Genomic DNA, 27,067 nt, shown 5'->3' on the forward strand with positions numbered 1-27,067 from the left:
AACTCAAAAGTCCCTTCTTTTAAAACTCCCATTTTGGTGTCAATGCCTTTTAGTCCACTATTGAAGAAGTTGGTCAACCAGGCGACTGAAGATCTACTGCCTCCTACAGCTGCCTGACATTCACCTTCCTTTCTTTTAAGTATGCTCTTTAACGTCCTGTAATGTCTTGAGGCAGATTCTTCATCAGGCAATAGTGCGATTGTGATGTGGTGCTTCTTCTGACCTCACATGATGCACTCCTCCTTTTAAAGAAACTCTCCTATCCTGATTATACATAAATAGTGCCCATTCCTCCAACTCTAACTCAGTCATTATGTTGTTCCTTAGTACATGGACTCAGAGGGCATTGAATCATTGGGTGATGACTATCATAAAGAAATGCCTATCAACTGCTTGTTTTCTTTTCTCCAGAAACACCCACTCCTCAATTTCAGACCATCCCCGAGCTGAAGAATCCTATGCAGGAAGGCCAATTTGCGCTAAGGTTTTCAGGACCTTCTACTGAAGGGAGCTGTCATCCATGTTCTGCATCGAGGAGTAGGAACTGGGAGTGTATTCCAACATATTTCTGGTCCCTAAAAAATCCAGAGAGTCTAATGATAGATCTTATCAAGGTAAATGTAGTTGTAGGCACTGTCTCATTAAAGATCAGCTCTCTTTAGTTCATCATTGCAACTTTGTCTTCTGGAAAGTTCATAGCATCCATGGATTTATAGGATCCTACTTCCATGTTCCCATCAAATATGTTCACCAACACGTCCAGCATTTTACTGTACAGCGCAAACATGTCTAGTTTCATGTACTTTCTTTTGGCCTGTGATCTGCACCTCAAGTGTTTATGAAGGTGCTTGGCCTTTTGATGGATCCATGTCACCAGGAAGGAATCATCATTCACCCCTACCTGGTTGACTGGTTAGTCCATGTCCCTCTTACGAAAAGACTGTTCAAAACACCATTTATGTTAGTTCTGTTGTCAGTATAACAGGTGGCTGCTCAATCTAAAACAATACCACTTCAGATAAAAGCAAATGGCTAGCTTTGGTATGGGGATCTACTTGACACGTCTGCTGGCAAGGATTTTCTTCCTCCTCATCAGACTTCGAAGTCAAAGGTTCTCGTACAGGTTCTTCTGAGCTGCCATGCTGCTACAGCACGTCGATGGTTACAACTGCTGGGGTCCATGTGTGCATCAGTGTGGTACTGTGGGCTCCCTATCACATGAAGGCTCTGGTTTGTCACATTCTACTCCACTGGCATCCATGATGCCTGAATCTCTGAACTGTTAATTCCTGTCTGCAGGCTAGTCATCAAGTTTGTACAGTTGTGGTTTCCATTAGAGAATCTCTTTAGTGGAATGATTCCAACCCCTCTTGCCTCATTGATATTGCCACAATTTGAAGGATTAGGAAGCAGTCCTGGGCTGAATGTCTTGCCAAGGTCTATGAACTTGAACATAAGTAGTGCAGTGCTCGAAATGTAAAAAAAACAATTAGCCATGCTGAGTTCTCGTCTACACTTTTATGCCCTTTTGGAAGTTCAGGTTTTTCTTGTATGAACAGACAATCAAGTTGCATAATTTTATGTGAACTGCCACTTGGGAGACACAGGAGGAATTCAGTTGCATTCCCTGGATGTAGTGCTCACAAGATATGTACTTGGGCAGAATCTCACTTATGTGCATTTACAGCCAGTTACACCCTAGGGGAGGAGAATGTGGCAGCAGATACTCTTACCGGAATCCTTTTATCATCGACAGAAAACTCTTAGTGTGAATCTATTTCAAGGCATTTATCAACAGTTCGGAGATCCTCAGGTAGAAATCTTGCAAACCACCTAAGCTCTCAACTTCCCACATTCTTCTACAGTAGAAGGTATTTAGTTGTAGGAGGAATGGTTGACTTATCATCCACTTAGCTAAAGGTTCTACTAAGATCTTAGACCTCTTATTTCTTGAATGTTTGAGAAATCAATTTTTAATAAAACTGTCAGTTTTCTTTCTTTAATGACTGTTGGCTTCATTTCAGGCACTTCATCTACCAGAGGATGATCTAGGTTCTTCGGTCAGTGTGGCTTCCAACTTTTTAATGTGGTTTAAATCGCCCATACTGGGTTTTGTTCACCTGTGTCTTCTTGGGACCTTTTTTTTGTACTCCAGGCTCTCCAGTGCATGCCATTTGAGCCATAGGCATTGCAAGACCCTTGCTTATTTGTTATGGGATTCTGACATAGTTGTGTTTGGTTGGTCTGGGAGCTTCTATGGGAGTGGCAGTAGAGGTGGACAGCAGTTGCCTCTGTCCTGCTGTGGCTATACTGGCTGTACTTCAGGCTCACTAAATGCAATTGTTTCCAAGCTAGCCTTGCCTCCGCGTTTTTGTCTTGCTCAGCTTAACATCACCTCTACTGTTAAAATAAGGAAAACTGGTGCTCTTCTTTCTTCTGATACATTTCTCCTCTTCCTGGGGGACTGATATTACGCCTGTCTTATGTTTTTTTGCCAAAAGGATTTTCAGAGTTCACTTAGGTCAGTAAATTAATGTATCATGTTTGTGTCCTTATCCATTTTCACTGATAATGTCACCTTATATTTATTGAAAGTATGGAGGACTGTGACTTTTGGGTCTGATTGTGATGCAAGACCTCTGTCTCTACTTTGCTCTTCACCATTGAGTTTGCACTGGCTTGTTATAAGAAAAACTCACGAATAGCTAAATACATCCTTTATTGACCAAGAAATGTCTTCCTGTGGATTCTGTCACTGACTCATGTAAATTATGCCACCCTCTTGCATTGCAAATGACATTGCACATGACATCACTGATGATATCACATGTGACAGCATTGATGACATAATTTGAGTTGGCTGACCAAGAGAGGTGTACAAAGGCCACTGTGCAATCCCTCTCACTCACTTCCTCACTTTCATCACTCTATCACTAACACGCTCATGCACTCACTCATTCTCATTCAGTTTCATACATTTAGAATCGTGTAAGTCGCACAATTCAGAACTTACAGCTTTTAAGAAGATTCTGTCAAAGAAGAATAAGGATTACAGGTAATTAACATTTCCGTTTATATCACTGTGATGGAATATGACCAGGAATAAGCATTGCAGTGCATTGTTATTTGGATACCCAATTGGAAATTGTAGCAATATTTAAACTAAATTGTTTCGCACTCCTTGGCGCTTGATTCTCATTAGTCCACTTATCTTGAGATCTGTGTCCCAAGCTAACCTTCTTGCTTAAAATATCTTTGCAGATTTTGAGCCAGCCTTGGCAACGGAGAAGAAAAGAACTGTTTACCAAATGGCACTAAGTAAGAAATTAATCTGTTTGTTCGTCATTTGATATATGAAAAGAGCAAGAACATGTTGCCAATAGCTGATCTGAATCTAATCGTACACCACCCTTTACCTTCTCATTACACGCAAATGGATGACACAAGCTACAAGCAGTAGACTAAAAAGACAAATAGGATTTATTTTGATTCCAAAAATCATCTTAAAAATATGAAAAACGTCTGTAACTTTAGTTGCAACTTCATTCACCTCCACTGTAACTAAAGGGTCATGAGTAGAACCTGCTTTCTCTTTACCACCTCCTGACATGACCATGTGATGCATCTAGTTGAGTTGAATTGCCTCCTTAACCATTTTGTCTATGTCTATTACCGAAGGCCTACACACGCTGACTTCTTGCCTTATCAGCCGATCAGCAGTCCTTCTTACGTAGGTAGAAAAGAACATTTTAGTGACTGTCTCATTTTGTTCCAACAAATTGCATTAGACAGCTCTTGCACCATTTCTTACTCCATCTGTTTGACATGCACTCAGCCCCACCCCGGCTCACTATGGGCCTTCCTAATTGTTAATGATTGAGCTCCACTGTCTTACAATGCTAACACTCTTCTCATTGTCACCAGGAGCTGATAAATAGTGATTCAGGCTATAGCATCAATTATCTTCCCACCAATGAACTACTACTGACACCTAGTATAAGACCAATTGGGGCTTCCACACATACTCTTCATCTAATCATTACCACTTTACTTTTCTCATCCATTTTTTTTATCTTTGGTCTAACAACAATACTCCTTACTGATACGGTGATATTTTTCATAAATGCAGCCAAGCTTTTCAATTTATGGTGAGCACACAGTACCTAACAACACTAAAGTATCACTGTTCTACCCCTCTTTTTTGCCAGCTCGGACCCATTTGTTCACCTCCTTTTCCCACCTAATGCCATTTACCCTTTGTTCTGCTTCCCACAAAAATACAAAACCAGACATTTTTTCTTTCTCTCATGGTAGAGATGTTGCCAATCTCAAGTAACTCAGAATCCGAACATCTCTGCTACCTCAGTAAAAAAAACTCACAAATTCCACAACACTGATTTTCCTAAAGAAGAAATGTCTAAATCTGTAGTACAGTAGCTGCAGAATGCGGAATAGGAGTGGATCTCCAAAATACATTCCAGAAATGTGCTCACATGTTCAAATAGAGGATCTGCAACTTATATCACATGGCCATTGTTTGCCCACAAATAATTAATATTATTTTAAATGCATGTCCTTGCTTTCATTCAAGTATACCTGCAGTAGTCAAACAACTCATTTCAGATCATACTTTGCCTTCTTCGCTCCATGACCAAATTCCATATCAACTGAGCCCAATAGTCAATGCTGTCATAAACAATGATATATTCCTTTTGACAATTAAATAGTTTACTGACCCGCCCAACTTCCATGAGAGACGATGAGTCAACTGAAAAAAAAAATTCTTGCTCCTTCTCAGGCACATTCAGCAAGTGCATTTTTTAAATGTAATTATTAAACAAAGGGGCTCATATGCGCCATCCAATGTACCCTTACTTCTCTCCTTATAAAGATGTTTCCTCCCCTCTAAATTATTTAGCAGTTCTAAACTGTTCAATCCACTTCCCTGCCGATTAGTTCCGCTAAACCAGTCTGTTTGTTCAGGCTCTCTAACCAGTAGCTCCCTCTGGACTAGCTCGTCTGGATCGATGATTCTTGCAGCAACCGCTCAAGTCCCCAGCAGCCAGGCTCTTCACAGCTCCGAGCCTCCGAGCCTCCGAGCCTTTTTGTAGCAAGTTCCTACAGCAGCTAGACTGTTCTCAGGAGAGGGAACAAAAAGTCTGTATGGTCCCCAGCTGGAAAGTGGCTCTTTCAGTTCTGTAACATAATCCAGGAGACAGAAAAATAAATCACCGGGAAGAAGTCCTAGCTCCTTGTTCTCTAGAAGCCATGTGGGGATCTGTGTTGGAGGCAATCAGGAAAATTCTCCTTCCTAAGCTCCAAACTAGTTCTCTTTATTGGAACAAACACTGTGTCTAATGCATATATTTAGTTTGTCATTGATGGTTATCCAGTATTAGGGGTGTCTTTCATAGATTCACATGCCTGAATCACTCCCTGTGGTCGGATTGGGAGCCCCCCCGCACATAAATAAAGTAATGTACCATAGACATGTAGATAAATAGGCCTAAAGGCCTCATATTAGAACATATCCATGTCCTTTTGTAGAAAGGACCAAACTCTAGAAAAGAGCCAATCAGCTGTCACCTAACTCTAGAACCCTCCTGGAAAGAGCCTCAGTCCCTCAGATTTTCTACCGCACGTTGTGCTAAGGGAGTCTCCTCTGAGCTCTGCTCAGTTTTTTCTTCACAACTGGGTTGCAGAGTTCATGGGTGTTTTTATTCTGTTCCAAACTGTGATTGCTAATATCCTCATGGCTGGGACACCAAAAAAGGGTCTTTTTAGGTCCTGTGGTTCCTGTGGAAAGAAAAGGCTGCATATATATGACCAACATCAAGACTGTCTGTATTGCCTGTATGGAGACCATTCTTCCAAGGACTGCAAGGTATGTCGTACCTTTTCCACAAAAAACCCTCAAAGATCGTGAGGGACGCCTCTTAATTTGGCTCCAAAGGCTAAAAGACAGGGACCACATGGAATCTTTTGAGGAAAGTGAAGATTCTTCAGTCTCTTCCAAGTCTTCACTAAAGAGACCAAGGGTGGCTTCTTCTAACCCTACGGTACAACCTCCTCAAAAGAAGGCGTCAAAAAAGTCTTCAGAGGTTCTCTCCAAGGCTACTTCTGCGAAGGTTTCCTCTCATGAAGTTCCCACCTTCAAAAAGCCTACTTCGACTCCATCGACGACGGTATCATCGACGACGTCTTTTTTGTCGCGGAGAGCTGTGTCTACTGCATTTTATGTGACATCATCGACGACTACTGTTTCTACGTCGATGGCATCGTCGTCATTGTCCTTGTCGACGACTACAACCCCATCGTCGACGGCAGGTAAGACTGTGTCGTCGACGATAAACATCAAGAAGACACCGTCGACGTCAAAGCACTCGCCGACGGCAGAATCGGCGACAACCTCGACGGCGAAGTCAACATCGTCGACGAAAACGTAGTCGATAAAGGTACCGTCGACGAAGGCACCGTCGACAAAAATACCGTCGAAGAAGACGCCGTCGACGAAGTCTCCAGTGATTTCAGCACTGTTGACGACGGCACCGTCGACGATGAATCCTCCGGCTACGACACGCGTTGACGCTTCACCGTCAACGACCACACCGTCGACGGGCTCGTCGACGATGATAGATTCAGGTCTGCAAAGCACATATGTGCACCTAAAAATTACAAAAAAGGCGCTGACACCGGCTTTAACATCGCCAAGCAGAGTCCAACCACTGCCTCCAGCATGTCTTCTTCAAGAGGAAGATTCAGATGAAGAGGACATGTTTCAGACTGCGACAAGCCCTTCGGAGCTTCATGTCAAATGTCAGAGTTCGGACGAAGAAGAGGAACAGGAGAAAGAATATCATCCACCTCCACCTCCAATGGTTTGCCTTCCAGCCTCTTTGGTTTCGGACTTGCGGTACCTCATACAAGACTACAAACAGAGGTTTCAGAGTCTCCTGCACCTCAACCTTCCGCAGTATCTCCCGCACCAAGACCACGGCCTCCACCTTTGAGTGTACAGCCGGAGCGGGTTGATCTACCGCATCCTTCCTCTACTGATGAGGAGGAGGAAGAAGACCAACAGGAGGAGGGAGAACTACAAGACACTCAATCTAACCATGATGACTGGGATGACTATGTCATTCCCTCTCCCGCTTCTCCAGTACCTGCACCCTCAGATTCACCACCCGGTGACATTGGAGGGTTCCACAATGTAGTTGAGAGAGCCGCATCCTTCCTTTACTGATGAGGAGGAGGAAGAAGACCAACAGGAGGAGGGAGAACTACAAGACACTCAATCTAACCATGATGACTGGGATGACTATGTCATTCCCTCTCCCGCTTCTCCAGTACCTGCACCCGCAAATTCACCACCCGGCGACATTGGAGGGTTCCACAATGTAGTTGAGAGAACCGCTCAACGTTTCAAAATTCCAATGGTCTCTCAACAGCAAGACTGCTTCTTATATGATTTTAAGGAGCCTCTTAAAAAATCAGTAAGATCAATACCCATAATTGAATACCTGTGGGAACAGGGTATAAAGGTCATGCAGAACCCTTCCTCGGTACCTCCGGTGGTACCTCGCTTGGATAAGAAGTATAGGGCGCCTGATACTACACCGGCTTGTTTAATAGGACACCCCAAGCCGGATTCGGTTGTTACACAGGCGGCCCAGAAGAAGTCCAGAAATCCTTCTGCCCCGTTATCAGCTCCTCTAGATAAGGAAGGCTGAAGATTAGACAACATTGGGAAACGGTTCTCACCAATGTCTGCAATGACAGTGAAGGCGGCCACTGCTTTGGCGCTTTTGGGGCGTTACAATAGACAGCTATGGGCGGATATAGCCCCATATCTATCGGATCTACCTAACAAATCAAAGGAGGAGGGGAAGAAGATATTGCTAGACGGTGAAGCCTCGGCGTCAGAGATAATAGACTGTGCGATTGATATTGTAACACAGGATTTCGCCACCTGGCTGGAGCGGCAGTCTTGCGACAACAAGGTTGGTTAAGGGCAACTTCCTTTTGTCCCGAGATACAAACAAAAATTCTGGATATGCCCTATGATGGCCAATTTCTCTTCGGTCCACAGATTGATGAAGTGCTGCAGAGTATAAAAAAGGACATGGACACTGCTAGAGCATTGGGTACTCTACAGTAGAAAAGTCAGTCCTGTCGTGGATCTAGAGGTAGAGGACAGACCTCTTATAGAGGGGACTACCAATACCGGTCATCGTATTCTACAGGCCAGAATCAGTCCCAGTATCAAAAGCGCCAGCAGCATAGCCAACAATCCTCTAATGGCAAGACGTCCTTTCGTGGTAAAGACCAACAAAAAACAACAGACGTAGACAATGACCTTTCGCTTCAGCCAGTCTCAGATTCATTTCCATCATCAAAAATTGGAGGAAAGATTTCCCATTTCATAAAAAATTTGAAGCAAATTACCACAGATCGTTGGGTTCTACAATTGGTTCAATTGGGCCATTCTCTGGAATTTATGCATATACCTCTCCAAACACCTCCCCAAACTATGCTTCACAAAAATCTACGTCTGCTTCTCCAAGAAGTCTCTCTTATGCTCCAGAAATGGGCGAGAGAGAACGTCCCTCTGTCTCAGCCAGGGAAAGGATTTTATTCCCGCTTCTTTCTAGTTCAGAAAAAAGAGATGAAGTGGAGACCAATTTGGGACCTCAGAGCCCTCAACAAATTCCTAAAGAAGCAGTTGTTTTGCAAGGTAACAATCCAGGGGGTCTTGCAACTCCTGGATGGGGAAGATTACATGGCATCCCTGGACCTTCAGGACGCTTACTTCCACATCCCGATTCACAGAAATCACAAAAAATATTTAAGATTTGCGGTGGCAGCCAGACATTTTCAATTTCGCGTCCTGCCCTTCAGACTCAAGTGTGCACCTCGCATCTTTAAAAAGTGTCTCTCCCCAGTATCTGCATATCTCAGACAGCACCACCATCAAGTCTTTCCATATCTGGACGACTGGCTGATCAAGGCTCCATCTTTAGAAGACGCGTCCAGGTCTTCCAACGCCTGTCTGCAGCTTTTCAATCGTTTAGGACTCACGCTCAATTGGGAGAAATCAGTCCTTCTACCTTCTCAGCGCATCAGCTTCCTAGGCACTACCCTCGACACACAACTGAGAAAAGCCTTCCCATCTCAAGAGAGGAAGGACAAGCTTTTGGCACTGGCTATTCTCTTGGCTTCAAAGGGGACCTTAACAGTCCGCCTTTTCAAATCCCTACTAGGAATGATGTCATCATGTATCCTATTAGTTCCTTACTGCCGTCTGCGGATGCATCCCCTCCAGGAGGCGCTCTCAAAACAATGGGTCCAAAGCACAGGGTTGCTCGACGATCTCATAAAAGTGCCTCCTCAGATGGTCAATGCTCTGCAATGGTGGATGTCTTTTCAGAACCTTTAGTCAAGGCTTACCATTCCTGCTTCCAGCTGCGCCGCATATCATCACAACAGACGCCTCCTTGGAAGGTTGGGGAGCTTTCCTCCAGGAACTGCAGATAAGCGGAAAGTGGTCCCCCTTCGAAAAAGGGCTCCATATCAATCTCCTCGAACTGCGGGCAGTCTTCCTTGCCCTTCAAGCCTTTCTCCCAAGAATCAAAAATTCCCTGGTGCTCGTCCGTACAGACAACACTACGACGATGCACTACCTCAACAAACAGGGGGGACTCGCTCTCTCACACTCTCTCACGAGTCGCAGAGAATCTGGAACTGGTTAATCAGACACAATATATCTCTTCAGGCGGAGTACGTTCCGGGCATGGACAATGTGCTTGCCGACTCACTAAGCAGGTAAAGGACAACGTCTCACGAGTGGGAACTGGATCAAGGGATCCTCAACCAAGTTTTCTCGCAATGGGGTACTCCTCAGATCGACCTGTTCGCCACAAGATACAACGCCAGATGCCCACACTTCGCAAGTTGGCATCCCCAGAAAGGGTCTCTAGGGAATGCATTTTCGATCGCATGGTGCAACGTCTTTGCGTACGCCTTTCCACCATTTCCAATGATTCCCAGAGTCCTCAGGAAATTGAAAGCGGAGCCTTGTACGCTCATTCTGATAGCCCCAACTTGGCCACGCCAACATTGGTTCACGGAACTCCACCGTCTGTCTCTGGAGCTGCCAATACGGTTGAAACAGTTTCCGTCTCTCCTCACGATGAACAACCAGCAAGTCCAGCATCCGAATCTGGCTTCACTCAAATTAGCCGCTTGGCTCCTGAGTTCAGAGAACTTCAGAATTTTAATATTCGGCTGGACTGTAGGGCCATCCTGGCTCGAGTACGAGCGGATTGTACCAACAAAACATACTCTTTAACATGGAAGAGGTTTTGCATCTGGTGTAAGGCTCAAGGAATATATCCTTTCTCTTCCTCTCCGGAACAAATTTTGCCTTATCTTCTCCATCTGGCCAAACTCAGGCCTTGCTCATGTTTCCGTCAGGGTCTACTTGGCGGCGATATCCCATTACAGAAGATCTCCTACTGGCCCTTCTCTTTGGTCTCACAGATTGATCAAACAGTTTTTGAAAGGACTCTTCAGGACTTTTCCCCCTGTGAAAATTTTGCCACCTACCTGGCACCTTAACACAGTCCTTAATGAGCTCATGAAGCATTCCTTTGAGCCGGTACACAGGGCTGACTTGAAATACCTCTCTTGGAAGACAGCCCTCCTGCTTGCACTCACCTCTGCAAGGGGGGTGAGTGAGCTCCAAGCCTTCTCAATACAGGAACCTTTTCTGCAATTTAATCAGGACAGGGTAATTTTACGGGCAAATCCAAAATGTATTCCAAAAGTCCCGTCGGACTCCCATCTCAACGAACCTGTGGTCTTGCGTTCTTTCTTCCCAAATCCCAGTACTGCAGCGGAAAGGACGTTACACTCTCTAGATCTTAAACGCTGCCTTAAATTTTATATTGAAAAGACAAAATCCTTGAGAAAGTCACACCAGCTATTTGTGGCTTACAGTAGGCCCAGGAGGGGCCTTCCATTCACCAAACAAAGTATCTCTCGCTGGATTTCTGCAGCTATTTCATTTTCTCATGAACAGGCAGGGCAACCCCTCCAATCTAAAGTGCGAGCCCACTCTCAGGGCAATATCTACATCCATGGCGCTTTTTGCAGGAGTGCTGGTCATACACATTTGCAGAGCGGCTACATGGAAGTCGCCACATACCTTTACTAGGCATTACTGCCTGGATACAGAACTCATGAAGGATGCTGTGGTGGGACAAGCAGTACTTCGGCATCTGTTTCAGTAGAGGTGAGCCCTCTTCATCCCTCCATCCTTCTCATGTATGCACATTTCTCTATTGTATAATTTGATGGTATTTTTTGCTTGCAACTGTATGTTTCTATTAGTCGCTTGATATGTCGTTATCTAATGACTTGCATATCCTATACCATCCGAAATGTGCTTTGTTCATTGCTTGCTACTCTGATTCCGGCATGTGAATCTATGAAAGAAACCCCTAATACTGGATAAGAAATGTGTTACTTACCTGTAACTGCAGTTATCCAGCATTGGTGTCAAAAATTAACATGCATCCCTCCCGCCTCCCCTGGAAGAGCTCATCTACTTTTTTCAGTAATACGCCTACTTAGCATTGTGCGTACGAAAATCTGAGGCACTGAGATTCCTTCCAGGAGGGTTCTAGAGGGAGGTGACAGCTGATTGGCTCTTTTCTAGAGTTTGGTCCTTTCTACAAAAGTTGTTTCAAAATTGAGAGAGACCCCCTTACAGCCAGGGGAATAGGGTACTTTAACAGTAAAGGAATTATCTTCCCTTGGTCAACCTTATACAAACAGAATACCCCAGACTAGGTACCTGAGCCAACTCAATCATAGATTCACTAACTAATACACTTAAGCAGCTATAGTATAAATCATTATTTATTATAAAAAGATTTTTGTACAAATACAATCACTTAAAAACAATTTAAACCGAAGCATTAATTTCTTTAAAAACTCATAAAATGAGACATACACTCTGTGATACACATTAATTCAAAAAACATACAATATAATCAATTGGTATTTAACATTTTTGAGACTGAAAGATAAGAAAAGAAAGAAGAGAGACATACGAAAGACATGAACTTTTTCAATAGATCTTGCACGTTTCTAGAGAAACTGTGATTGTTTTTCTACAGGCTAGGTCTTTACTCCCTTATTCGTGCAGTAGAGCGTCGACGCGTTTCGATGATTTTATTGTTCTATTACCATCTTTATCAAGACTATAATGGTATGTCTCTCTTATTTGTTTGGCACTGGTTGGTTGCCCGTAGTCTATGTTTCCCTGTGAATAAACATAGTAACATCAGAAGCTTGCACATAGTACATTCTATAATTTACAATACAATTTGTTGCTGTCCCTATTTACAATACTAGTATCTTGGTATGCACATGTCTTTATTCACATGTTCGTATCCCTTGTATCATACTGAATACAGATTGTCACATATAGGTAGCCTAATTCATGCATGCATTAAATTCCTTAATCTGTCCTATACAGTTCGATCACATCTTCTATTGTACCTCATTCAGTGCATCGGCTTCTGTTAATGTCTTTATTTTTATTCTTCTCCCTCTGCCCATTAAGTTACCCAATAGGATCCCTGATGCTCTATTTAGGGTACCTGTTTCATACTCACAGAGAAACAATACTCCTCTATCACACCCCTTTGGTCCTAAGTAACTGTAAAGGTTTCTCTTATTCATATTTGGACCTTCTCCGTACCTTTTACATATTACAGGGTCTCATAGATTTTCGGATTGGATGGTCGGTTTTTCTTCCTGATCTATGTATATTGAGAGAGGACAAAGTGTACCTGTATTACCTATTTTACTTAAAGGGCGCAAAACAGATTACTGTCTTGTTATACCACTTATTTATTTACCATCAAATCTTCTTTCTCTTTCTTATTTCGGTGAAGTTTGGGAATTTTACCTCTCACGCCCTCTTGATTTAAAAACGAATTTGTAGTTTCTATAGATTTAAAAGAAAAAGGGAATACAATTTTTGCCCTTAATTCTCAATCGTAAAGCTCCTTTTTATGAATATGACTACATCTTGTTTTGATAATTACCTTCAATTTTGAGATGGGTAGTATTCTGTTCACTTATTCGATTTTCTATTTAAAAGCAGTCAGGATATTCTCACTTTGATGTCAGTATCTGTAAATAACAATGCATGTCCTATTTACTATTTTATCCCTGTCATTCTGTTGGGCATACTATAAAAGTATTCACAAATCTTACCCCTCTTTGTGGCAGTGTTAAAACTTCTATTATCCTCAGGGGCGGGTACCTTTTATGTTCCCTCTGCATGTATCTATCAAGGATAAGGCATAGGGTTACTTTCTTACATTACTTATTATCTATTTTCTGAGTCATACTAGTGAGCGCATTTTCTACTCGTACTGGGGGTGAAGTCTTACCGGTGCAGAGCCGGACCCTCGTCTCCCGCGCCCCTCGAATTCCTCCGCTTAACGGCGATTCTCAAAATTAACGTCTGTCACCAGGAACAAGGAGACCGTTCTCCGTTTTCAGTCCTTTTTAAATATACAGCTAAGGCCGACTATTGGTTCCTTGTTACATCTAACAGGTGGGATAGTTATTGTCGTCTCCTCCCCTGACGGGTTTCGGGCACAATTTTGTTTGCGTTCCAAGCGAGTTCCAAGCCTCGCTTTGAAAACGCAATCCTCATTCTTCAATTAACGCGTCGCCCGTGGATTGCACGTGATCGAGTTCCAAGCCTCGTTCTTAAAACGCGGCCACTCCCAGTTGAACCACACAATCTAAAGGCATGCGTTTCAAGGGGATTATTATTTTGATATTTATATTATCCCTACATGAATATTTGATGGATAATATGCAAATTGGGCATATGCTGTAGGTTACTAATTAATTATAATTACCTTTCATGTGGCTGTGCTCGCTTTTTCAATCTTTTCATGCCACTATACTTACTTCTCAAGTCTATATAAAGCTAGTGGTCGATTACAGATGGTAATTAGATTCCAAGCCTCGTTTTGAACGCGACCATTGCTAGTTGGACCTCCCAATTTAAGGGCATACGTTTCAAGGGGATTATTGTTTCAATTTTTATTTCTTCCCTACATCAGTTCATGGTGGATAATATGCGAATTGGGTATATACTGCGCATTATTAATTAGTTATAGTTGTTTTTCATCCATCTACACTACCTACAACATCTTATTCATAGAAATATGAATTTTATTCAGCTTTGTACATTTTGCCGATTTCAGATCTTTACATATATTGCCTGGTGTGATGGGCATGTGTTTATAATAAAATTATTGTTCCCTAAACGTTCATCACATCTTTATATGTAATGGCAGATATGTCAATATACTGCACTGGATTTGTACTGTCATCAGTACATTCATAAACACTATTGGGATGCCTTTTCATTGATTTGCCACAATTTTCATCCAATCCTCTCTTGAATTTAAACCCTTATTAATTGTGTCCAAATATATCATGAACCACTGTTCTCTTGATTTTCGTAACAGCTCTAGGTTACCCCCTCTTCTACTCATGTTTACCTTTTCTAGAATGAACCATGTAAAATCGTGGCATCCATGGTTCTTAGTTTTGTAGTGGTCTGTTAAGGGGGCATTATCTTTTAAATTTTTGATTGCTGATCTATGTTCCAGCAATCTGATGCGGAGTTCCCTCCCGGTCTCCCCCACGTAGCCTTGGCCGCATGGGCAGATCAAGAGGTACACCACACTCTTACTCCTACAGTTGTTGAGACTTTGAGGGTTCAACGTTTTGCCATTAAATTGCAATGTCTTACTCTCAATGCAGCTTGGACAAATTGAACATGAGCCGCATTTGTAATTGCCCAATGCTTTCTTATTCCCTATTAGAGTATTTTGAGTAAGGCTGGGAGGATTTTATAAGTATGTACAAGGGCATTTTTGATCGTCTTGTTCCTCCTAAAAGAAAACAGTGGTTTTGCCAGTGGTGTTGTCAATTCGCTATTAAGGATCTTCCAATTACGATTGACAATATTTTTTAATTTGTTTGTCACTCCCGAGTACTGGGTCACGAACACTATCCTATTCTCTGTTTTATTAATTTTCTGTCTGTTTATATCTAAGAGTGCATCTCGATTAAAAAATCTCGCTCTTTTCAGGGATTGTTTTATAAATTTTTTCGGATATCCCCGTTCTTGCAATTTCCTGCTTGTGTTCTCTGCGTGATGGTAAAAGTCATCAAGGCTAGTACAGTTTCACCTTCATCGCAAAAATTCCCCAAAGGGAATGTTGTCTTTTTGGGATCTTGGATGGTTGCTCTGGTATTTTAAAAGACTATTTTTGTCAGTTGGCTTTGTGTATAACTCCACCTCTAGTTTGCCTCCAAATTCTTTTAATTTGATATCTATAAAATCTACGCTATTATTGCTGTAGTGAGCTGTAAATCTTAGATTTTTATCGCCCAAATTTAACCATTCCAAAAACGCGGTCAGCTCCTCACTGACACCGCTCCAGATGAAGATAATATCATCTATGAAGCGGTGCCAATGGATGATATTTTCAAAGTATGGTGCTACCTCGTTGTAAATATGTTTTTGTTCAAAATTTGCCACATACAGGCAGGCCAGACTGGGGGCACAGGTAGCCCCCATGCTGGTCCCCTTCACCTGTTTATAAAGCTCATCCTTAAAGAGGAAGATATTGTTTTTCAACACCAATTCAATACACCCCAGGATAAATTCTCTGTGTTCCTCCATAAGGTCCACATCTTCCAAAATGGTGCATATGACCTCAATGGTATCATCCTGGGGGATATTAGTATATAAGGCCTCAATATCCAGTGTTACCAGATATTGAGTGTCCTTATTAAAATCTATTCCCTCAAAGATGGAAATGGTATGGGCCGTATCTTTTAGGTAAGATTTTTGGGCCTGAACTATTGGACGTAAGAAATAATCAGCATACTTGCTGAGAGGTTCTAATAGTGATCCGAGACTACTCACGATCGGCCGCATGGGCGGATCCTCCGTGTTTTTATGGATTTTGGGTAATCCGTATATTGCTGGAATTATGGGATCACTATTGAACAAAAAATTATACTCATCGTCACAGATCAACTCATTTTCTCTACCATGATTTAAGAAGATGGAAACATCTTTCTTGAGTTTATCAATCATTTTGTTTGTGACCGGAATGTAATGCTCTTTCACATTTAAAAGGGACCTCATTTTCTTTTCATAATCAGAACTGTTCTAGAGGGAGGTGACAGCTGATTGGCTCTTTTCTAGAGTTTGGTCCTTTCTACAAAAGGACATGGATATGTTACTAATGTGAGGCCTTTAGGCCTATTTATCTATATGTCTATGGGACATTACCTTATTTATATACCGGGGACACCCATTCCGACGACGGGGAATGATTCAGGCATGTGAATCTATGAAAGACCCCAATACTGGATAACTGCAGTTACAGGTAAGTAACACATTTCTTAGTCCTAAACCAATCCTAATTAATTTCCCACACTTGCCTCTCCTACCTTGGTAGCAGGATGATGTGTTTCCTGTAATGGGAAAGCACTTTTCTCTTGCCATATAACATCCCAGCACCCTGGTTCAACAACAGAGAGCTCTTGCCTGTATGTCGCTTCCACCTATGAGCTTCCTGGTTCCGCCTCCTAAACCACAAAGACAAAACACTACCTTTACAGAAGTTTCAAACCTTGTGCTGAGTTGGATTATTGAAGGTGTGGATTATTGAGCTTCCCAGTCATAGCCTACAAGAAAAGGGCTGGTTCAGTCAGATTTTCATATCTCAAAACTTCTACAAGCATACATCTTAACTAAAGTGTGACTTTACATTTCTCAGTGCCGCACTTACACATTAAATGTCTCATTTTTTTCATTTAGCAGGAGGTAGCGGTAGTAGTAGCAATAAATTACTTTATTTCTGCAACATGTGCCATAAACGTTTTAAACACAAGGTACAATAAAAAAAACTTGTAAAAATAAACTTCATTCTCAGAAACATTTGCTAAAATTCCATCTATAAAAAAGAAATGGTCATCATTACAAATATATGGATGATCTAAATATTAACATAGTTTATAATTAGACAGTATTAAGTGACCTTCATTTAAGATCATAAAGGTTAGCATCAAGAAAGTACAAGGAAAAAGGCGCTAGTGTAAATATGGGGGCCCAAAAGTAAAACCAAGTGACTCTCAAAGGAAGGTATGCAGGAAATAAATTTCAATGGTTTTGCGACTGGGTTATTGAAGCCTTCCTCCTTGCATTCCACATCTTACCCAGCAATTTTGAAACAGCACAGACATATAGAAGGCTCGGGTCAGATCTCAATATTATTAGGGCAACCTCATGATGGCAAGTACCCAGCTGCCTGCAAACTTGCTTAATCAGAGTCGATCGAAAGCGTGAATAAGCCCCACAGGCCAATAGAATATATTCCATAGTTTTGTTAGTAGTTCTACTACCAGGGCATGACAAAGATGTTGGTGATGATGTGGACCATATAGCTGTGCATGTTTTGAGAGGCAATGAGAACGCCCTAAATTGGATGTAGCGTACCAACAAGGGGGTTTGCCCTAATAATCCGCCTGCATCTGGGCAAAAGAAGACCAAGAAAGGACAAAAATAATGCGGCGGAATGGATACAAAAACAATTTGTAAAGATAATGGAGACCTGAATTAATGCATCAGTGAGAAATTATTCTTTTGCAGACCAATTGTCTTTTTTTATAAACACACACACTACGTTGTAAGTCCGATGTATATCGTTATACATCCAATTTTTATATATATATGTATGTCTTTATCAAACAAACAACAAACTTTTACATATAATACATGAGAATATACATACAGTCAATACACTTATGTATCAAAAACAGAATCCTCGGTGCCCTAATATTAGTAATGCTGCGAAAGACACTTTTATACACCAAAAAGGACAATTCGCAACTCACATTAATAAAGATCGCCCTCAGGTTAACACCTCTTAGGGTAGTTGTACATTACACCCTATCATACTATTTACTGGTGTTGTAAATTTTTCTTTACATATGGATTAAAGTGGTACAGGGCTTCTTTCTATATCAGGTCGACATGTTTCAGCCCATTTCGTTTGGGCCTCATCAGGCCTGGGGGCCAAAGGAAACCTCGCCAGTAGGACTGCTTCTGAGCCAAAGCGAAAACCTCAAAACTCGGCCAAGCGGATCGCAATGGTAGTTAACTCCACGTATGTAGTTGATGGAAAATGATTAAGTAATTGTCAATCTTTGCTTGAGTCATCCATAGAGTAATTGGAAACTCTTCTGCAGGGTAAAAACTCCTGGACAGTCTCTAAGCGGACCATTCCGCTAACAAAATCTCTGTCTTTGTGAAGTCGTACGCCAAAACGGTTTGGCCGTCAACTATATACGTGGAGTTAACTACCATTGCGATCCGCTTGGCCGAGTTTTGAGGATTTCGCTTCGGCTTAGAAGCAGTCCTACAGGCGAGGTTTCCTTTACATTTATATATAAAAATTGGATGTTTAACGATATGCATCAGACTTACAACCTAGTGTGAGTGTGTTTATAAATAAAGACAATTGGTCTGCAAGAGAATCATTTTTCACCGATGGATTAATTCAGGTCTCCATCATCCTTACAAATTGTTGTTGAATCCATTCCGCCGCATTATTTTTGTTCTGTCCATATGATCTGTAATGCTGTCTAGATATTGCTCGAGTGCACTGACAGGGTTGCAATCTATAATCTGAAAGAGACTATTAGTTATAGATTTCTTACCTTACAATTATCCCCAGACGTCAGCCTGGATCTGGAGAATTTTTCTCGAGCAGTACCCCTGCGCATCGGTAGATGGCGTCAGTCCACTCCACGTTCGTCGTTGGCATCGTGATCGACACAGAATGACATCGTGCTATCTACTTAGACACCGCCGCTGCGCGCTGATGTAAGTTCTTTACATGACATTCCACGCCAGAAGTGCAGAGCCATTCACCGATCTGCCGATTTTGTCGAATTCAGAGAATTTGTTCCACTTTGTGTGCAAAGGATGTCTTCGAGGAAGACAGGTTTCAAGCCGTGCAGTCCTTGCCACTGCATAATGTCGGTTAACGGTCCCCACCTCATCTGTCTCTGGTGTCTCGAGCGCGACCATGATTGAAAGTCATGCTTGGACTGTCGGGCCATGGCTCCGAAGGCCTTGAGGGAACAAGCAATGAAGCTCCTGATTCGTCTTCGGATGCTCCTTCTTCTCCGGAGGCAGGCTGTATACTGGTGTCGTCCTCCCCGGAGACTGGTCGCCGTGTGGTGTCTTTTTCACCGGCGTTTTCGAAGGGCGGCTCCTCGCCCCTTCTAAGGCAGAGGCGTTTGCCAGAGGAGCGGCATGTCCCTCATTCTTTGGTTCCTTCTGACTTCCAGGTCTGGCCGTTGCCCGTCCCGCTTGGCTTCGGGGATGACCGCCTTAGTTTGCAGCCATCGCCCATGGAGGAGCTGCTTTCTCCACCGCGGGGCCCTACGGAGGCGGGTGCAGCCTTTGCTCACACGGTGTCCACGGCCGTGGGCATTCTGCACATGGGTGACCCGGTTGCTCACTTTCCGGCGGACCATCTCTTGGAGGTTCTCCACCAGGGCTCTGGTGGGAGGGAGATCTTACTTCCCTTCGAGGGTTCGCTCCTTTTTCCCTGACGGGGACTTCGGGGCGTCCCGCCTCAGGGGATCTGGTGCCTCAGCAATTTTTGCACCGGCATTTCCGGCGCCGCGTGACCCAGCGTGCCTTTCCCTCCACCCCTCTACTGCCAGTCCAATTTTGCGGACCGCCTTTCCCTCCCTGCCGCCACTGTTGACTCTGCCGTCCCGAGAGGCCCGCTGACTGGACTCTTGGGGGCGCAACATGTTCGCCTTGACCAGCCCTGTCCTGCGGGCCCTTAACACCTTGTGTGTGTTGCCTAGGGCCTCCTCTTGTTTGTGGGACTCAGCTGAGTCTCTGGGATCCGCAGACTCCCAGGAGACGGTCCAGGTGGACTTACGGCATCATGCTGTGGATGGCCGGGAGCTAGCAACGTTTATTCTCTGCTCCGCTCTGGACATCTCACCACAGATGTGCTGGGCCGGGCCATGGCTATCTTAGTCGCCTCCGTTGCCATGCTTGGCTTCGGGACAGCATGTTCCCTGAAAATATTCGGGAGCGGCTCATTGATCTTCTGTTTAACTTTAGCCTATTGTTCCATGCCCCGGCTGACTCCTCCATTCAAAGGTTCCTGGCAGGGCTCAGTCCTCCTCCTCCTCTTCCGCCTTATCCTCCTCCTCCTTCCCCTCCTCAGTGACTGATAAGTTGAGCTGGTTCTGGGTCTTCTTAGGCCACTTGTTTGGACTGTGGAGTGTGTTTTCTGGCCACTGAGTCCTCCTTTGGGATTTTGGCATTGTTGGCTGCTGGATGGCCCTTTGTGCCTATGTGTGTGTTTTGCTGGAGTTTTTGCTCAGACTTGGCCCTTAGATTAGGCCTTCTGCTTGCATGGAATGCTTGTCAAGCCTTCTGCGAGGGTGTTTTTCCCCGTAACCCTTTTGTTTTTTCCTCTGCTGCGGAAGTTCTTCCAAAGAGGGTTCCCATGTCTTGGGACTTAACGTACCCTATGTGGGGTAGTGATAGCTGTTATATAGCTTGCGCTCTGCTCGGGAGTTCTGGTTGCCGTCTGGTGCGGGTTCTCCACGGCCTTCCTGTATATTGCTTTGCTTCTGAGGTCATGCGCGCGGCACCTCGTAGTGGTGTGGCCGGGCATTTTCTCGCCTTCCTGCTGGGGTGATTCTGAGTGCCCCCTTGTCAGGCGTAGACTGCCTGGTCTTTCTGGAGCCCCGGGTTGTTCTTCTTACTTCTGGCAGCTTATGACTGTTGGTACTGTTCTGGCTGGCCTGTTGACTTCCATCTGGAGGGGGCTTGCCTTCCTTTCCCTCATTTCCTTGGGCCCTCTGGGCTTCTTCTTCTTCCTCCTCGCCCTGTCTTGGCATTGGATGGAAGCACTGTTGCCTTGTAAGGGAGTGAGGTGCTTCGGCCTCTCTAGCCTTGACCTTGGTTCTTCTACTGTGAGGGTACAGGTCTCTTCCATCTTCTTCTTCTCCCTCCTACACCCTCTGGGGTCAGTGGTGTTCTCCTTGTGGGGGTTCCTCTTGCCTGGCGGGGATGAAGTTTTCACTTCTGGCCCGCAGATCTGGTCCGCTGTGGGACCTTCTGTTCTGTCCAGGCTGGTGGGGTCCTTTCGCAGACCCTCCTTCCCCGTGGGTATTGCTAGGGTATCTATTCTACGTGAAGGAATCTGCGGCTAGTAGTCTCTATCAGATGTACGAATTACTTACCTTCGGTAACGATGTATCTGGTAGAGATGATTCTAGCTGCAGATTCCTTCACGGGCCGCCCTTCCTCCCCTTTCTGCGAGGACCCTTGGGTTGGTCTTCGGTACTCGCCTCCCGGTGTGTCTTTGCTCTTGACAGGTGGCTCCGTCTGGTTGCGGTTGATTCCTCCTCTTGGTTCCTTGGAGGACGGGGTTATCATGCTCCCGTGTCCCACTGCTCTGGCTACTCGCAAGTTTTGGGTGTGGTTTGCCTTTAATCTCTGTCCTCCCTCCCTTCCCTTCCTCTTGCTGCTGAGGGTCCTGGCCCTCTGCTAACCTCCGAATAGGGATCATCTGGCCAGGCCTTGCCCTTGTTCCTTGGGGGGTGGTTGCCCTCTATGCTGGGGTGGCTTGAAGGTTTGTGTTCCTGCCTGTCTTGGGAACTGGCTCCCCTTCCTTGTTTCTGGATGGGGGTGGTGGGCCTGTTACTTGTATCATAGCTTTGTACGCATGTTCCTTGTCTCAGGGGTAAGGCTGTCTATGTACTGGCAGGGTGGCTGCTCAGGGCTCTGCTCTGTTCTTTCTCTGCCCCTGCCTTTGGACACTGCGGTGTTGCACTTTCCGTATGGTGTCGTTTGTCTCCACTCACCCCAGTTGAGACATGGCCATATGCAAATCAGCCTTGACCCTGGGCCTCATGGGAACAGTCCAGCCCGAACTGCCAAGCCATGTCTTTCCTGGTTCAGAATCAAGAATCCTAGGACCGGTTTCTGGCTAGCAGCCGTCTTCAGCCAGGATAGCTTGACTCCAGTGGTGTGGAGATCTTGGGACTCACGTCTGAGCATACCCATCCCACTCGGGTGACAAATGCAAAACCAACAGTTGATGGACAGAATGCAAAACAATATCATACATTCACCCCAGTACAGAGATCTCGGCCTAAATCCATCGTTTTTTTGCACTCCACACCACCCCAGTTCAGACATGGCCATATGCAACTCAGCCTTGACCCTGTGCCTCATGGGAACAGTCCAGCCCGAACTGCCAAGCCATGTCTTTCCTGGACCGGAATCAAGCATCCTAGGACCGGTTTCTGGCTATCAGCCGTCTTCAGCCAGCAAAGAGGGCAGCTGAAGTCCTTGGACTGGCGCTTCCTTCAGTGCAGCTCAGGACTAATCTCCTGGCAGAGGTGCTTTAACTATCTTGCAAAACCCTTTTGCCCTTTAATGAAGCACTTACAGACGTCCTTCTAGGCACGTGGTCCAAGTGTAGCACAGGGGCTCCTGTGAATAGGACTATTGCATGCCGCCATCGCCCAGTTCAGGGCGACCCAAAGTTCCTCAGCCAACAGCCCACCCCAGAGAGTTTGGTGGTGCAGGCCTTTATGTCCCATTGCGTGTTCCCTTCTGCCCCTCCAGATAGGGAATCCAAGAAGTTGGATGCATTTGGGAAGAAATAGTTTTCTTCCTCCAGCCTGGCATTGTGGTCAGCGAATACCACATGCTTATTGGGCCGTTTCTCCAATTCCCTTTGGGAGACGGTTGCGCAATTGTTGCCACAGGTCCAGGAGGAGGCCCATGCTGTGCCCTCTCAAGCGGTCAAGAATGGGAGATGTGAGAAGTTGGCCTGATATGCAGTGCTCACTATTCTAGTGATCACTATGTATCAGTCCAAACAACCCTTATTGATGATTGGTTGTAAGTCAACCTTATAGACCAGCTATCCTAGTAGCATGGATACGAGCAGTCTAAGGCTAAGACTCTAGAGGGCGTGTTAAGCCAGCTGTTTTACCATCACATTACCCCTTGAACACCAAGTGAAAGGACACCACACAAGTTGTTATGAAAATAAACAGATATTTATTTATAACAAGACTACCCTGGCTCTTTATGAGACAGGGAGCTAAGCACACAACAAAACTCTTATAAAAATACTTCAAGTTGCACAATTTACACAAATGCCCGAGGGGCACGAAAAACCATATACTATGAAAGTGGAATGCGAATTACTAGCAGGTAAGTAACTATTCTCAGAGGCTTTGGGATCGCTAGGACTGGACTACTGAACCTTTAGATTACTAGCAGGAGGCCTAGGGAACTCGGGTGCAGAGTGTGCACTCTCACGCGGGATGCGGGACAAAGTCTATGGAAGCTAGAATTTACAAAGTCACTGTTCTCGGGCGAACCCGACTAGCTGGGACGAAAACGGGAGTGGATCCGAACACCTAGAATGTTGGACTATGCTGGAGCACCGGAGTACTCAGTTTACCTAGCCCAGGGGCTGCGGCTGCATAGGGTTCAAGTTGCTTCGGAAACCCTCGTTGGCGGACCAGGAGCCTGAAGAAGAAGTTGCTGGCAGGCGGCCAGTGAAGCAAAGTTCGAAGAGATCCAAGCCTGGATCAGGGAAGAAGAAGACCTGAAAGCAGAGGGGACCAAGTTCTGAATCACTAGCCAGTGATTAAGTGGGCACCAGGATGGCACCGGGCGAAGTCACCGCAGTCAGGTGAGTGGGCGCTGCTGGGCTCTGCAGTCTCTCGGACCAGGAGGCGTTGTCGGTGACCAGGATGGAGGTGCGAGCTGTCCCACGAAGGTTCTTGCTGTCGACGTCGCTGGACCCAGGATTGGGGCAACAAGTCTTGGCAAATGCAAGGCCCACGCAGTGGACCTAAAATGGCGTCTTGAGTGGACCAGGAGGGTCCAGGGTGCTCCTCTGTTGGAGGGGAGCAAGGGCTAGTCTGGAGCAACCAGACCAGCAGTAGTTGTCGTCGTGGAGCGTCGTGAAGGGGTCACTAGCCAACGGGCAAGTGACCTGGACAACGCGGTGAGCAGCAAAGAGCAGAAGGGCCCCACGCAGATCTCGTGGATGCAGGGGGGCTGAACTTCGGTGCTGGAGCTGCTCAGGGTCGGGGCTTCTCTTACCCCAAAGCACTCAGTCGAGGGTCACTCGGGAGTCGTGCTGGACAAGCGTCGTGCAGTTCTGAAGATGGCCGGTCCCTCGAGGTCTCGTCGCACCCACGGGTCACAGCTGGGCTGATGATGTAGGTTGAGGTCAGAGGTGCCAGGGAAGCCGGTTCTCGTCGTGCTGGAGCAGTCTTGATCCGAAGGAGAGACTGGCAACAAACCGCGATGCTTGGTTGGTGCCTGCTGCTGCAGGGTGACTACTCCTTAGTCACAAGGGAGAATCTTGGGAAGAAGTCTTGAGTTCCTTTCGTGGAAAGTAGTTTCAGGATTCAAAGATGATCTGATTTGGAAGGGAGCCAGGTCCTACCTTTATCCTGCAAAAAGGGGCTGGCACGCGACTAAGTCCTGCCCTATGGGTGGGACTAGGAGGGGGGTGGTTACACCCCTCTCCTTTGGCAGGCTTTCCCCAGGCCAGGGGCTGGAGTGCCCCTGGAACTGGTTTCAGCCGGCCTATGCACAGTGAGCACCGGGTTGCCACTTGCAGTCACCTTTCTCTAAAGCCCTGCCTACCTAGGATACACAAAATCCTGTCTGGGACGGTGCTGGCACCGCCCCTGACAGGAAACCCTTCGTCCTTGCCTCCTGCTCTGGGAGGACTCCCAGCAGCAGGAGGGCAGACTTGTGTCTCGGAGGCAGCATCCATTTTGTGGAGCTAAGGCTATGTCTGACTTTCACCGGGGTTACAGGTTACATACATGTCGTGTCCCTCTAGAAGGGTGGAATGCTAACCCCGTCGCCAGAATTGGCGAGGGGTTAGTATTCCAATTCGTATGACACCTTACTCGACATGTTTTGATAAAGCGATACCAGAGTTGGCATATAACTGCGAGGATTATAATGCACTTAAGAGTATATGGTATGCGATATCATGGAAACGGCTAAGGGATGGATCCCGAAAGCCGCAGACAGGCCCAGCTCATGCCAGAACACCATCTCACACGATTCCAAGCACTCTGCCTTCAGGATTGTTAAGGCCTGCCATAGGAGTGACTGATAGAAGATCTGTGTGTCCATTTAGGTTTAGATATAGGGATACTATATCTAAAGCAAAGGGTGAGTACACCACCTTGCCCCCAGCTGTCAAGCAGCCAGTTGTGTCTGTTTGGTTAGTCAGTCCAGGGGTGGCATAATACATGCTGCAGCCCCTGGGAGACTTCTGGGTACACCTCAGCCCTGGGTACAGGGACTTGGAAAGGGCCCATTGCCAATTCAGTACCTGGGTAGAATTTGGAATAGAGAGAACAGCTAGGCTGTGGGTCTGATTAGCAGGCCCACAGCCAGGGAAAGTCGTAAACCAGTGAAGCAAAAAGCAAAAATCTGGGTGATCATAGGATTGCAGACCCTACTCTCCTACATGACCCCCCCCAAACTTTGGGACAATAAACTAACCTTGACCAGGTGAGTCTTCTTGCTCTAAGTGGAAATACCTGGAGAGCCCATCGGCATTGCCATGATCAGTACCAGGTCTGTGCTCCACTGTAAAATCCATCCCCTGTAGGGAAATGGACCACCTAAGTAGTTTGGGGTTTTCACCCTTCATCTGACTTAGCCATAAGAGGGGCTTATGGTCGGTCTGAACTGTGAAGTGAGTTCCAAACAAGTAGGACCTCATCTTCTTCAGGGCCCATACCACAGCAAAGGCCTCCCTCTCAATAGCTGACCAATTTTTCTCTCTGGGGGTCAGCCTTCTGCTAATGAAAGCAATTGGCTGGTCGTTGCCATCAAAATTCAGCTGAGATAGAACAGCTCCCACACCCAACTCAGAAGCATCTGTTTGGACAATGAATGGTTTGGAGAAGTCTGGACTCTATAGGATAGGTGCTGTGCACATGGCCTGCTTTAGGTCATCGAATGCTTTCTGACAGCTTGCTGTCCACTGAACTTTCTTTGGCATCTTCTTGCTTGTCAGGTCATTAAGGGGGGGTCACTAGTGACAAACTTCCTATAGTACCCAGTCAGGCCCAAGAAAGCTCGAACCTGAGTCTGGGTGATTGGAGGAGCCCAGTCCTTTATGGCCTGTATCTTACTCTCCAGTGGCTGAACCTGGCCTCCACCTACAAGGTGGCCCAGGTATACAACCTGTGTCTGCCCTATCTGGCACTTAGTGGCCTTGATAGTGAGGCCTGCCTTTTGCAGGGCCTCTAACACTTTCCTCAGGTGGACCAGGTGATCCTCCCAGGTGGAGCTAAAGACAGCAATATCGTCCAGATAGGCTGCACAGAAGTCATCCATCCCAGTGAGAACTTGATTCACCAGCCTTTGGAAGGTGGCAGGTGCATTCTTCAACCCAAAGGGCATTACCACAAACTGATAATGACCACCAGGGGTAGAAAATGCTGTCTTGGGCCTGGCTTCCTCGGCTAACCTGATTTGCCAATACCCAGCTGTCAGGTCAAATGTGCTTAAATAGTTGGCAGAAGCCAATCTATCTATAAGTTCATCTGCCCTTGGTATTGGGTGGGCATCAGTCTTAGTGACTGCATTGAGGCCTCTGTAGTCTACGCAAAACCTCATCTCTCTCTTACCACCCTGGGTGTGAGGTTTTGGCACTAGAACTACTGGGCTAGCCCAAGGGCTATCTGAGGGCTCAATGACTCCCAACTCCAACATTTTCTGCACTTCTGTTTTGATGCAGTCTCTGACAAGATCAGGCTGCCTGTAGATTTTACTCTTTACAGGCAGACTGTCTCCAGTGTCAACCTCATGGGTACACCAATCAGTTTG

At 45.4% G+C, this 27,067-nt stretch overlaps 1 protein-coding gene across 3 annotated transcripts in view; it reads left to right on the forward strand.

The window, feature by feature from the left end:
• The window catches only part of SHANK1 (SH3 and multiple ankyrin repeat domains 1), a 1,403,433-nt gene that overhangs the window by 1,234,969 nt on the left and 141,397 nt on the right, over positions 1–27,067 (forward strand). For all 3 annotated transcript variants that reach the window (XM_078655298.1, XM_078655300.1, XM_078655299.1), the window contains one exon: positions 3,262–3,318. In XM_078655298.1, the coding sequence (XP_078511424.1) occupies positions 3,262–3,318 (57 nt within the window). The remainder of the gene's footprint in view (positions 1–3,261; positions 3,319–27,067) is intronic.

This window comes from Lissotriton helveticus, chromosome 7, assembly GCF_964261635.1.
Source record: "Lissotriton helveticus chromosome 7, aLisHel1.1, whole genome shotgun sequence".
NCBI lineage: Eukaryota > Metazoa > Chordata > Amphibia > Caudata > Salamandridae > Lissotriton > Lissotriton helveticus.